The sequence below is a fragment of the Diadema setosum genome, chromosome 1 (assembly GCF_964275005.1).
Source record: "Diadema setosum chromosome 1, eeDiaSeto1, whole genome shotgun sequence".
Lineage (NCBI taxonomy): Eukaryota > Metazoa > Echinodermata > Echinoidea > Diadematoida > Diadematidae > Diadema > Diadema setosum.
Genome location: NC_092685.1, coordinates 12,662,976 through 12,677,701, shown reverse-complemented (window position 1 = coordinate 12,677,701; position 14,726 = coordinate 12,662,976). Strand labels below are relative to the sequence as shown.

General features: G+C 37.1%; 1 protein-coding gene across 1 annotated transcript in view; it reads right to left on the bottom strand.

Annotated features, from left to right (window-relative positions):
* The window catches only part of LOC140236977 (uncharacterized), a 76,348-nt gene that overhangs the window by 1,007 nt on the left and 60,615 nt on the right, over positions 1–14,726 (bottom strand). Inside the window, exons 6-11 of the mRNA XM_072316930.1 lie at positions 11,435–11,552; positions 9,375–9,448; positions 7,922–8,053; positions 3,420–3,626; positions 1,767–1,881; positions 632–837 (exon numbers count right to left, since the gene is read on the bottom strand). Coding sequence (XP_072173031.1) covers positions 632–837; positions 1,767–1,881; positions 3,420–3,626; positions 7,922–8,053; positions 9,375–9,448; positions 11,435–11,552 — 852 coding nt within the window. The remainder of the gene's footprint in view (positions 1–631; positions 838–1,766; positions 1,882–3,419; positions 3,627–7,921; positions 8,054–9,374; positions 9,449–11,434; positions 11,553–14,726) is intronic.

Below are 14,726 nucleotides of genomic sequence, written 5' to 3'. Positions count from 1 at the left end.
TAAACGATGTTGCTGGAAATGGAGGGGACTGCTAAAAAGCAGAGCTTCTAGAATGCAGTCCCCTCATCAAGAAAGAAAAAAAGATGCAAAAAAAATGCAAAAAAAAATGCAAAAAAACAACAACAACAAATTTCCCTAAGCGGTAGCAGAAAAACAAAAAACAAAAAAAAAACAGACAAGAGTAATACACAGATACAAGCACACTTACGGACGCACATTAACAAACACATTGCTAAACTCCGTTAACATCAGATTATTATCAATGATGTGAAGAATATTTTTTCTCTTGTTCGAATCGACTTCAAAATGGAAAAGTGATGATAACATTGTGCATGCTATAAAATAGTGGACGTTTGTATTTGAAGGTGATGACATCCTCAACTCAAGTATTTTGCTAATCTGGAATTGAGGCCGTCATTCATTTTTTTTTTTTTTTTTTTGTTCATTCGTCAAAACTTTTCTGTTCAGTTTCATTTACCGTGATTATCAATGCAACTCGCTTGCAAAGCTGTGTGACGAAAGTGAACATGAAGGGGAGTGTCTATCGTTAGAACAGAAAAAGGCAGCGAAATAGTGGTCTCGACACGGAAAAAAAAAATACGACATCAGTCCCGCCCTCCACGTTACTCACCCGTCCTACCACGTGACCGCCCTTGACAACGTCCCGGTGGACGAGCGAGACGACGAAGGTGACGCCCTGGAGTCGGCTGTTGCCCTCGGGCAAAGTGAAGACCAGCTGATCGTTCCATGATGGGTCGTGCGTCTCACGCACCAAGTGTGTTTTCTGCTTACTCAGTCGCCAGTCGTTATACAACATTTCAATTCGCGTGCAGGAATCTGGTAAAGCAAAAGTAATGATGATGATGATGATGATGATGATGATGATGATGATGATGATGATGATGATGATGATGATGATAATAATAATAATAATATAATTATTATTATTAGTAGTAGTAGTAGTAGTAGTAGTAGTATAATGATAATAGCAATAAAATAATAATAATGATAATAATAATAATAACAATAATAATAATAATAATGACAATAATAGTAAGACGAAGAAGAAGAGAATACTAATAATACAGGGGCCACGGAACGTTTTTACTGTGTGTGTGTATGTGGGGGGGGGGGGCCTGGGGGGATGGTCAAGGTCAAGACCATCTAGACGGGAAGAATCTAAGGGCGGAATCTTTGGAAACTGAAATTCATGGGTGTTGTGATTTTTTCCCCCATTTCTTTTTTCGATTTTTTCCTTTTTTTTTTTGTTTTTGTTTGTTTTTGTTTTTGACGAGCCAAAAGTGTGGTGGTACTGCAGCCCCCGTCGGATTGATTGGTTCGTACGTCCCCCCCCCCCCCGCCCCCCCCCCCCCCACACACACACAATCATTATCCATAATATTGGTCAACTTCAGCCTCATGTTACAGCACCTGTAATTTGTGTATCATGCGTTTAGTACGAGGCACACAGTGGTATCCCATCAATACCTGTATAGAGATTGAGAAGTTTGTTTGATTGTTGCTGTGTTGAGGAGATCAGCAGCGTATAGAGCAACCAGTGTCTCCTTGATTTTTATTGGCACCCCCCCCCCCCCTTCTTCACCTCCTTAGTTAGTATTGCAGTCGAGGCAGGCGTGGCGTGGAAGATCCACGAGGATGCATTAATGTAAAGCCCCCATCCATCGTCTGCATCAATCTCCAGGAGATGACTTATTATTGTACCGCCAAGCGTTTTTATGGCGCTGTCTCTATGGCAACCCACTTACGTAATGTTCCAATGATGGTGCTGCGTGGTAAATCTCGAGCCCCGTAAACAAGAAAAACGATGCGGTAGGAATCCGGCTGATAGCACACTGATAGATGAATGTCACCAAGTGGCGACTGGAAACAAGAGGGAGAAGAAACGAAATACGAAGTGAATAGCTCTGATTTGAAGCGAGTCCATTTGGAAATCTAAGGATTTTCTTTACATCATACCGAGAGAAATACTGATCGCTTCTCACGCTAATGTAAAGCAAACTGTCGACCGTGGATCGAACACAAAGGTGTGAATGCTAATTAGTCATTCAAGTCATCGAAAGGTATAGTAGTTTCGTCAGCAAGCCTTGTACGGAAATACGAATCGGACTTGTCTGTGGCAAATACCATTTATGCGTCTTCTTTTGAGTTGTAAAACAGTCCTTAACATCTTCTTTCAGCATTAATTCGGTCTTCATTTACCGCGAATCGGCAGCGGTCAAGAGTGTACAACAAAGGGAAAAGTAAAGGCAGAAAAGTATTATCTTTTGTGAAATATACAACTAGCGACATTGATATTGTAAACACTGACTAAAAAAATAGCAATAATCATTCTGTTCATTTTAATATTGTCAAATGGGTAAACCATACACTGCATTGGCATCTTATTTAGTATGCCTATCGCTTCATTCAATTCATAGTCATATATTGTGCCATTAGAACTCCTCTATTTCAAGGCGACTAACTGACGTCATTTACCTAAGGACTACTTTCAGTAGTTCATGAAGGTTAAAAAAGAGAGAAAAACTTATGCGGTATCTTTTGAGTAGTGAAACAGTCAGGAATCATAGTCTAATCTGCACACTCGAATTATTCCTACCTCAACATGCATCTTTTGATGACCCTACATGGACAGACTGTGAGTTTCGAAAAGTTTGTGTATAGTTGCTGGGTTGATTCTCGTTCTATTGAAGGTTACAGCGAGATATTTATCGCGGATCGAAGCATCTCGGAGAGGAACCTTCAGAAGACAATGGATTTCCTAGTTGCTGTTGTTGTTTTTTTTATTTACTTTTTGGTTTCATTCATATTGTCTTCTTATTTTTTGATAATCAAAAAGGCTATATCTTTGTGAGAAATCAGACCTATTCATAGCTGTGAAGTCTGGCAAGTACGGTTTGGGTATTAGGGCGTTTAATAAGACTTAGTGTTAAAGTACATGTATTTTAAAAAGTGTTAAGTGTTTGACATTATTTTAATATGCAAAACATTTTAGCAGGTTTGAATAATCAGCAGCCCGGCGTTAGCTAATTGCAATTCCTTAAGGCTATAATCTGTATGTTTTGTTTTTTTTTTTTGGTTTTGTTTTTGTTTTGTTTTTTGATTAAGCTCAGGGAATCTTCAATGACAAAATGGAAATGAATTTAGAATACTGCACCACGGCTTCAAGTCAGGAAATTCATTATTGCAGTCAATCGGCATACTGGTTCTCATCCACTTTTGCTTGTTAGTCTGTTTTTGTTTTTGTTTTTCTTTGTGGCTTGGGAAGGGGAAAAGGAGACGATGGGGGTTTTCAGTGCTGCGTTGCGGTTTGTTGTTGTTTTTTTTTTTGTCTGCGCTTTTTTTTTTTAAATCTAAAAACATATTGTCTCGATCATATAAATGCATAATATTAAGCAGACCTGTTGATTACTGGATTGGATGAAGTAAAGAGTCTTCTCGACTGGCTGGTGAAGCTCGAGATCACGTAGAGGTAGACTGCAGAAAGCAGCCAGTGCTGGCCGCTGGCCCGGGCCGGCCCGGTAGACCAGGGTGAAACGCAGGGTGAGCTGCCACACAGCAGAGAAGGAGATGTCTTGGAGGATGAACTCCTCGTTCCAAACTGGATTCTGTTGTGCAAGATTGATGAGAGTTAGAGAGAGGGGGTGGGGTGGGGAGGTATGGTACGGAGAAGGATGAGGAGAGTGTGGCGGGGAGGGGGGGGGGGGAAGAAAGAAGGAGGTGGAACACGAAGAACGCGAATGAGCACTGATGAGATATAAACCAAAGAGCTACTAACCCAGCTCTTTGTACAAACTAAACTGCCTTGTACATGAAATAAGAATGCATGATTTTTGATGGGAGAACCAAGTGTGGCACAGTAATCACGACAACAGCTCTCAACCCGTTCCTTACGGGAACCTGCAGTGGCGTGCGTATTAAGTCTATGGACATTTCAGAATTCAGTGCGGAACGGGTTAATCTAAAGACCAGTTCGATATCGCAAGTTTCATAAAAAAAGAGTGTCATCACTTTTTTTTTCCGTGTCGAATATTTCCATGGGTCAGAGCAGGGAGTAATCTCCGGCTGGTCTTTTCTGGCGTCTGGTCTTTTTTTCTCCCCCCCCCCCCCCCCCCACCCCTTCTCTTTTGCCTTTTCGTTTGTATTTTCGCTACTCGCGCTCCTGTTTGAAAAAAAAATGCACTGAATCATTTTTATCGCTTTTAGCCTTTGCCAGCGTGCAGGCGTTATAAATGGAAACGGGGCACGACATCCCAATGGGAAGTAGCAATGGGACCCACTTAGTTCTTGCGATAAAATAACTGACATTTATTCCGTCTGCTGCACTGTGCACCGCCCAGCAAATGTGGGAATAAAAGTAATTGAGCAGCTCTTACACGATGCATTATGTTTTCTCATTTGCTTTGCCTTCCTTTGTTTTATCCCACTTGAGTGGTAAATTGCCATTGTTACCCCTGGGAGCACTATTTTCATCAACAGCAAGCTGAGGGGAAAAATCGGAGCATCACATTTTCTAGTAAGGGGTGATATGAACCCGATGTCAGTTTTAATATTTACTCTCTTGATTACAGCAGCACTTATAGGTATTATTATGATTCCTTCTATCTTTTTTTTGTGGGTGAGTGTGTGTGTGTGTGTGTGTGACAGAGAGAGAGAGAGTGTGTGTGTGTGTGTGTGACAGAGAGAGAGAGTGTGTGTGTGTGTGTGTGTGAGTGTGTGTGAATTGTGTGAAATTTGAAATTCCGCAAATTTGTATGGATATTTTATGGCACAAATGTGGGAAGAGATTCGGGGTGCAGGAATATAGATGGTGAATTTGTATTTTGGAAGCCCGATTATTTTTTATAATAAAAATAATCTATCTAAAAAGGAAGATGTTCTTTAATCAAAATTTGCATGGAAAAGGAATTCATAATATCGATAACATATTAGATAACGATCATGTCAAGACAGATAATATTTTTTTTTTTTTAATCTGGGTATGATCAGCATTGATTTGTTAACAATTATCGGTATTTACAAATATTACCAGATCATTTTAAGAATGAAAGGATAATGAGAGGATGGGTGTTAAATTCCAGCATAGAGATCTATGGTTACGTTTTATTTAGAATTGAAGATTTTAGGGCAAAGAATACCATTAAGAGATGTAAATTCATGGAAATTGTATGATTTTCTTATTAACAATTTGCAAAAAAAAAAAAATGTATGATTTGAAGATATCAATAAGATGGTCAAAACAGTTTTGAGTTTACTGAAGAAAGTAAAATCAAAGAAGTATTTTTAAACCAAGATCTACAACTCTTGGCAGTAAACGCAGAGAATTTAAATTCTAGTTATCTCTCTAAAAAGAAAAATCGAGTGAAAATATTCACTCTTGCAGGAGTGAATACAAAAAAGAGTGAATTTAGAGTGAAATTGGAGTGAATTTTGAGTGAAAATGTTCATTTTCACTAGTTTTAGAGTGACCTCAGGGATCACTCAAAAACCTTTTTTTTAGAGAGTATTCATACATTGTAAGAGCGATTTATTCTAAAGAAGAACTTTTGCAATTTGGTTTTGTAGCAAATAGTGCGTGCTCTTTTTGCAAACAAGAAATAGAAACTTACAAACATGTACTTTTGTTTTCTCAGATAATTACAGATACGAGGAAAATTTTAATATCATATTACGATCTTGTGGAAATTCCAGGTATGTACTGGGCAGACATATTTGCAGGATTTTTCGGTAGTTCAGTGAGAAGGATGTTTGACAATTCTTTGATTATGTATAGAAATATGTTATTGTTAAAGTCAAGACATACAGTACCATCCTTTAACACAATTCAGAAAAGAACAGTATACAAATAATGAAGAAGACAACGTGGCAATTTTGAGAGGAAAATTAGGTTTGTATTTAATTAAGTTTCAATATGTTATTTAAAAAAAGAATAGTTTAGTAAATGAAGTTTTTTGATGTTCATTTGATTGATAGAGCGCGTATGGGGTTTTAAGGAGATAGATTAGTCTCACAGTGGTTCAAATTTACGTTTTTGGTTTTTTTTTTCTTTTCTCTGTTGCTTACTGCTAACGCCTAGATTTGTGTTTAAATTTATTCGTGCATTCATTAACATAGGGCATGAATATGATATGGAATTTATGACTATTGATTGAAGTGTATGATAATGATATGGGCGGGAACACTAGAACAGCATTTGGAGTGGGTATATAGGTAAGGAGGGTATTTCTGTGTGTGTAAGTGAAAGCGTCAATATAAAGTTAAGATATACATGTTATGATCTTTGGGTCACGTACTGACTGATTGCTTTTCGTTTGATTGATATTGTTAATTGTATATTGTTTGCATAAATTTAAGATGAATGCCTTTTAATGTACAATTATAGAAATCAAATAAAGATTCTTGAAAAACAAAAATGTGCGTGTGTATGTGTGTGTGTATGTGTGTGTGTGTGCGTGCGTGTGTGTGTGTGTGTGTGTGTGTGTGTGCGTGTGTGTGTGTGTGTGTGTGTGTGTTTGTGCTAGTGTGTTTTGGGTGGAGCGAGAGATGTTTGTTTCTCCTTTTAGTTTGACAGATGTGAATATACGATGCTGAAAGATATTGCATCGTCAAAACTTCAAGTGCCACTAGGCAATCCATAGAAGCACAATTTGTATTTCAATCAACGTCTCTTGCTTCGTCACGGGTAGCTCTTAAAATATTCATACGCTGTAATAATAAGCATAAGTCAACACTCGTGTAAATAGTACAGGTTGATGAAATAATCGGCTCGTTGAGCTGCAGTCGCGTGCTTTGGCGGTCGCCAGTAAATCAGGCCCCGTGGCTTTTTGCATGAAATTGACATAAAAAACTGCATCATGAAAATAAGCTCAATTTATGCATTTTCAGAATAACTTGTCATGATACACGGGTATGTCATAAAGAAGTGAAACGACAGGAACCAGGCGTAAATATCAAAAGCTCTATTATGAACCATCACAATGTTTCCAACCATTACGAAGATGAAGAAATAACTCTAACTGACAAGCCTTCTGGCACACAGGAAGCTAAAAGTGAATGTGACTCGATAAGAAATATTATATACTATTTTACACTGCTTTCTAGCGTCATTCAAAAGATGAGAGAAAATGTGTTAATTTTTATTCTCCTGCGATTGACTCTAGCCCATCAACATGAAAGAAATAACGCACTATAGTAATGATCCCAGAGGTTTGATTTTCGTCCAATCTGCAATCTCGTGAAATAGCAGATCAATTTGATCTATCCTACAGAGATTCTCAACAAGGCCACAGGCTCTCTGTCAATGTGAATTCATCCTGGGAAAAATATCGCAAAAGAACGACTTTCCGCAGAATAATGACAGCTGAAAACCAAATAATTCTCCGCGTCGACGTGCTTGTCAATAGACAAAGTATAATGAATATACGCATGGACAATTACCGCGAAGATAATCACCTGTCAATAGTGCCCTGTGAGAATGATGATTATGATTGTGTTACCTTATAGAGGTATCATCACCGGAGAATTGCTCTCACCTCAGTCTCAATGACAAAATAATCCCTCCCTGGCATTGTCGATAGTGAATGTGTCCGAGAAAAATAACACGTAGGAGTTTTACAAGGGTGGTAGTTTCCATGGATAACTCTCCATATGGTATCAACCTGTAAGCTTCTTACAATGTCATCCGGCAAACGAACGTCACTCTGCGCACATCATCTCTCAAAAAACAGACACACACAAAAAAAAAAAACCCAACAACAACAAACATGAAAACGTGACTCGATTATCGTGGCTTATTATTGCCTGATCAGTATAGTTTTGATCAGTCTATATGCCTATAATACTAGGTATGCAGCATCAAAAACGACGGATTCATCTTGATTTTTGTTTTTTTGTTTGTTTTTACCTGCAGTTGTTGGGAGTTTTTGGTCTTGAAGCGTTGCCTTTGTCCAGGCAGTATACAACCTCTGACGTAGACAAACGGATTGACGCACGGCTCCGCTGCATATGGTTTGTTCGCTATTTCCAGCTCTTCCGCCTATACAGACAGAAGGAGAAAGCAATTATATCTGAGCGTTTTAATTTGCATATGAATAAACACCGCACCTTTTTTCTTTCAATACCATTATCTAGGAACAATCAGAGTAATTAATCCGTCGAAAAGAGAACATGTGTGATTTTTTTTCAACATTGTTTGAATAATTTACTATGCATTAGTGTGCAGCCTTATATCATCTTAATGGATTTTATGAAATGAAACTGAATACTGTTGAATAACGGCCTTCAAAGAGTGGATGAACAGCGAATTTTTTTTTCAGTACCTCTTTGCTTGGTCCTATTAAAAAAAACAATCTTTGTAAGCAAAATACATCTTTATCATGACGGGTAATATAAGTTCTTCCAGATTATTAACTCATCAAATATAGTCGATGTATTCATATAACAAGCAAACACAGACACACACACACACACACACACGCACACGCACGCACGCACACACACACACACACACACACATATATATACACACATACACGCACACACACATATAGAGAGGCACACGTGCTTCTTTGTATCTGCTTTGCCGGTACCTTCAATTTGTCTTTTTTTTTTTCTTTTCTTTTTTTTTACAATGAAAACACCAGATGGACTCAAATTCGTTCGAGATTTGTTCTCAATAGAATTACTATGACGACAAGACCATGGCTCCATTGCGCTACCTATATGTGAAAATCACATCTCCGGCCCAACCCGAGTTAGAATTACTCATCAATTTTGCTGACTTGCAAGGTATAATGCTGAAAGTGCGATGCCTCCACTCCTTGCTGTAATATACACGGATACTCGGCTGTCTTGTAAACAGCAATGGGTCATGAACAAGTTCAAGAGATATTTTTTTCCCTCTTGTTATCAGTTTAATATATCTGGTTCACTTTAAAGAGGCGGGATTTCAAGACCAGACAACCACTAAACTGTCACGTGAGCCATTAAGTAGAGTTGTGGCTACACACTCTCTCTCTCTTCGTAGCAATTCGACAATGAAATGCTTCCCTTCTTTTTTTCCATTTCACGAGACGAATATAAATCAGATTGAGTCGCTATCTGTCGTGAACAAAGTGTTTTCATGCGTGAGTGGTATGTTAATCAGTAAAGAGCTATCTTATGAATAATATAGATGGAGCGACAATATTGCAAAGAACATTATACGAAATGAAGAGTCATCTTTTTCTTCATATGGAGTTTTATTTGTTGCATGGACACAAAGAGATGATTTTTTTTTTTTCATTTGAATGGTTCATGAGCTGTAATGACTTGTTAGCGTGGACCATTTATCATATAGACACAAAACAAGATCTTACCTTTGCTATCGTGACTATAAGTTGCTCATCTTGTGTTCTGTGACATAGGCGTATATGAAGCTGTCCAATGGGTTCTGTTGTTGAAGGAGAAAACATTACAAAAGAAAGTTTGGGTTTTTTCATACACGTACATGACAGTCAGTTGAATTCATGATATTTTTATTTTAATTCGAGTAGAATGAAGAGCATTGTTTTATTCGGTTTTATAATGAAGAGAGAAGAGATATGGCAACCGTGATACGCAAAACGTTCTAGGTTTCCTCAATTCTAAAAAAAGTAGGTTCTTTCAATCTGGAAAAGTCATTCCTGGGAAAGTTTAGCTTAGTTTGAAAGTTAGTTTTAACACAGTTTTAGCACATGTCTGACATGTATTTATAGAGTAACAGTTCATTTTATGCAGTACTATACTTATATAAAGGCAAAAAAAAAAATATGATGACAAAAATTATTCGAAAAAATATTTCGAGATAATCACTTTCGACAATTCTATGTAATATTAATATGATTAATGAATGGCACGGACTTTTATCAGGTACCTCCATTGTAATTCTTAAAAATGTATACAATTACCGTATCATACATCTCGCCCATACACATACGCATACCCAAACGGACATACAACAGCGTGCACACGCAAAGGCAGTGACTAAATAGGTTAATGGGACAGAGACTCACTATACACGTACATTTTCCGATGTCGTAGGAGGGACTGGAGAATTGGATATAAAGGGGAAAGGAAATTAGGGAGGGGAAAGGGGAACTCGCGATCCGCTCCCAAGAGAAAGAGAGGGGAAGTAGAAGGAAGGAGAGATAGACAAGATGGGATGAAAAGAAAGAGATGTCGAAGAACGAAAAGTCAATGAATAACTTGACAATTACCACTCCTGACAAGGATGCAATATTCAAGATGAAGAGGAGGAAAAACGGAGGAGTGAAAAGTAGACCGATGTCATGGAGCTGCTGGGTAAAGTTGATACAGTCAGCTACATTTCAGTTTTATAAGATATGAACAGGATAATATCACGTGCAATATTCCATTCGAGTTTTTTAATTAGGTAGAAACTCTTTGGACATGCACTGTCGAGATAAAATGCTTTGTAATAGTAAAGTTGGAAGGAATAATGGTGTCCATTAGTACAGTCTGGTAGACTTGAAAGGGTGATATACAAAATGTCTTCCGGTCTTTGATCGTTGAAAGGATTTAGATTCAAGTGATGAAAGCTTTAGATTAAATATTACATATATATATATTCATATAATCAAAAAAGCGCACATAATATTCTTCACCCTCAACCAACTTGGAGTCCGCTTTGGCATTGAAAAAAATGATAGGAATAAAAGGAAACAGTGTGTCCGTCTACGCACACCCACACAGACACACACACACACACACACACACTCGCCCACACGGATTTGATATTGCCGTTGAAGAGGAAAATCCAGAGATGAAGTGATGATTGTCCTCCTCATTCATCGCACTTCACAAAGATACCCGAGAAGAGTCAATGTCAATGATTTAAGATTAAAAGATTTCAGCACTGTTAATAGTTACATGTAACGTGAAGGATGTCATTGATCAGGTCTTTGATCATGCTGGTTGCTCGTTTGAGGATGGAGGCATAACAGCCAGTGAACAAGGACACCGAGAAAGAGGAATGATGCTAACTCCTTCAGCATCAAGCACCAAACACGTCACCATCATGCAGAGGCAGACACAACCTGTCACAAAGTTACGGAAACTAAACTTCCGCTAGCCATGTCTTCTCTCTCTCTCTCTCTCTTATATATATATATATATATATATATATATATATATATATATATATATATATATATATATGAGATATGAGAAAGGAAGGAGAAAATCGGTGCGTAGCTTTGACATTATTATTCCTCTTACTGTTCCTCCTTTTCGGAAAAGCGCAAGAGTTGTGTGTGTATGTGTATGTGTATATATATATATATGTATATATATATATATATATATATATATTATATTATATATATTCCTAAAAAAAAAAAAAAAATGTCCAAAAAAAAAAAATCACCTTCCAATTTACCTGGCTTTAGAAGATTGTCTGCTGACGCTGATCTGTTCCGGGCTCCATCTGACGTAGGGGAACCCGACTGGCCAGAAGAAGCCGACAACTTTGGTCTGGTAGGAACACTTACCGCTCTCTGTTAAGATAACGTAGTCAGTCACATCATGTCAAACATAACTACTGGACGGAGAGTTAAGAAGTAACTTGTTTGTTTTCTTTTCTTTTCTTTTCGCTTATTTCCACGACAATCGGTGTTAAATGTAACAAAGCGTACAAAAAGTGTTGTTTCAACCACGAGGGATGAAAAAAAAAGATTGTATGACAAAGAATAATCTTAACGAATACATACGAATATGATAAAAGTGATGCTGTGTATGTTTGTTCCTATTGCCTGATGCATTATCTTACTATGGCGCAGTGCGGAGCACATTCGGATATCGCATCCTTATCCGCTTTAGATGAATTCATATCGTTTGGCGGTCTCTGTAAGGTGATCCAGTAAGTGATCACTACATTGCATTGAATCGCAGTGTTTTCGTGTAGAGAAGTGATTTTATTGACCTCTGTCGTTCGCCACTCTGGTTGGGCTTCATCACGTAAATACCTAAATTGAGGACGAATGCACAACCCCAAAGCGCAATACCTCTGGCACTTTATTGCGACGTGAGAGGCAGAGCGAAACACACACAATGCACGGTTCATCAGGTACGTGGCACGACGTGAAGTGTTCTGTGGGGAAACCTTTTGGAAGTGCCCCCATCGCCCACCCCTATCCCCCCCCCCCCACATGCACACACACACAGACACACACACACATGCAGAAACTTTCAGATTAGAAAGTCATTTTCTGCGGGATCGCTCCGAGATTTGCGGATTGACAATAAGCAAATTAAGATTGCTAACACTATTAAATACTAGTACTTTACCAACCTTGGTCCGCGTTTAGCATCCAACTGTCCAATAGATCTAGTTTGCAATACCAACCATTTTACCAATAATCTATTATTAGATAGAACACCTTGCAAAAGTTCGTTAGTTTCGTCCCTACCAAAAATGAATCGTGTAATGTGCCATAACATTGATATTTTACTCTTAATGTGTATTTCGTGATCGTCTGTACCTTAAAACGAGATTTATTTAAGATATGCCGTTTCGTATTCCTTAGCATCAGTTTTAATCAGTTATCGAATGCTATTTCATAGCACGCTGTGCATACTGTTGTAGCTACGTTGGACTATTGCTATTTACATCAGATTTTATTGAGTAATTCAAATTTTACAAGCTCTCCTTTAGTGAATCATTCTTTTCCTTCATTAAATTTACTTTTCTGTCATCCTTGCAAAGTAAATTTCCAATCATTTACTATGATATTTTATAGATGTACTTTATGATTCAACTTATTTCTTACAAATTTTAAAACAATGATTGACAAATACATGCTTGTATTATGTCTTATGAATTACCTTTTCGTTGAATGGTAATGAAGCTGGATCATCAAATTATTAATTTTGTCTAAAACCTCAAAACAACTAAATCAAACTAGTGGGTGTGATGATCTTAGTGTTCATTTATTGAAACCGCCGCACCTCGTGATTTGCCCCAGGTGACGAACAATAGTCTGCAAACGATATCAAGCAGGCACATTACGTCAAACACAGAAAAAGAAGAAGAAGAAGATTTACTGATAAACATTGCGGCCCACTCCCTGCACCGTATATATATATGTATATATATATATATATATATATATATATATATATATATATATATATATATATATATATATATATATATATATATATATATATATATATATATATATATATACAAAGGCTACATCCGTTCTTACAAACCAACTATCAAAACGTAATGAAATTGGATTCAGAAGCGGATATTCCACTGATTGTACTTTTGCCCACCAAAAAAAAAAAAAAATTATTGTTCAGACTTTGCTGAAAAGGATCCCGTTATAGGTATATACATGTTTCACTTATGTACTATCGACTATCTCATATGAAATATATATATATATATATATATATATATATATATATATATATATATATATACATTTGTAAAAAGTAATCCATTAAATCTTCAGCTGTTAAATCTATTTTCAGCTTTAATGGAACGAATACCCTTCGCAAAAAACAACAACAGCCAACAAACATCGGTGTACTCGTCAAGCTGAAAGATCTGTTGGTCTGAACGATCCCTACTCATTTTATACAATTATTTAACTCTGTTTTACATATTGTATTCAAACATTATGTGGGGAAATGTAGTGAACCCATTATTATCAGCAATTATTACTCCAGAAACGGTCTATTCTCATGTCATTATTGATCTATATACGGAGACACTATTTTATCACTTTAATATCTTCCTCACAACTCATCTTTTTTACAAAGAGGTATATTCATGTTCACATACACAATAAATCAACTTCGCTCATTTTTTTCACAATATATTTCACTTCAACTCAAATTGTAGCCACGCATTTCCAACATAGTATTATACCTCGTACAACAAAGATTTGTTTCACTGGGGAAATCAATCAGACATTATGGACCAGATTTTTGGAACCACTTACCCAATGAACTAATGAAGTGTTTCACTTTTTTCCTTAACACAGGCATAATATAAGAAAGTACTTGTCATCGGAATAATGTACCCAGCTAATAACTATGTTCTCGATAACTTTTTTTAATAAGTCTTAAACAGAAATGTTAACTGATTTGACACATCCTCGATCTTCTATCAATGACTGTAAAAGGCAAGTTGCATTCTGTTGCACCAACAAAGTTGTAAACCTGTCACGCTATCACACCTGTAACACACATACATTTACATGAAATCTATGATACAGCTACTTCATCTAACCCACATAGTCCAAGGCAGTACGAAAATATTATGTATGGTATGATAATGCACAAATATGATTATGATGGGTACCCATCCAAGTCAAGCTCTGCTGATCATGACGGTTTCCCGTATTGTTTTCTCTCTTTAATAGATACGTATGAAATGCAATGTCGCTATTTTCCTTTAAGAACTATGTTATGGTACCAGGGACTGCAATGTAAAGAAATTGACAATTCCAATATTGACTTTTATTTTTCACTCCTTTTTGCACACTTTGTATCCATTATATTTATTTACTTGCAAAAAAAAAAATAAACATACGGAAATAAACCCAAACCAAACCAAACCAAAGAATGCAGCGGATGTATATAAGCAATTCGCGGCGTGCACTTTTATATGCAGGGTAATAGCACATTCTCTGCAAACGTATGCGAGTTTTCCGTGC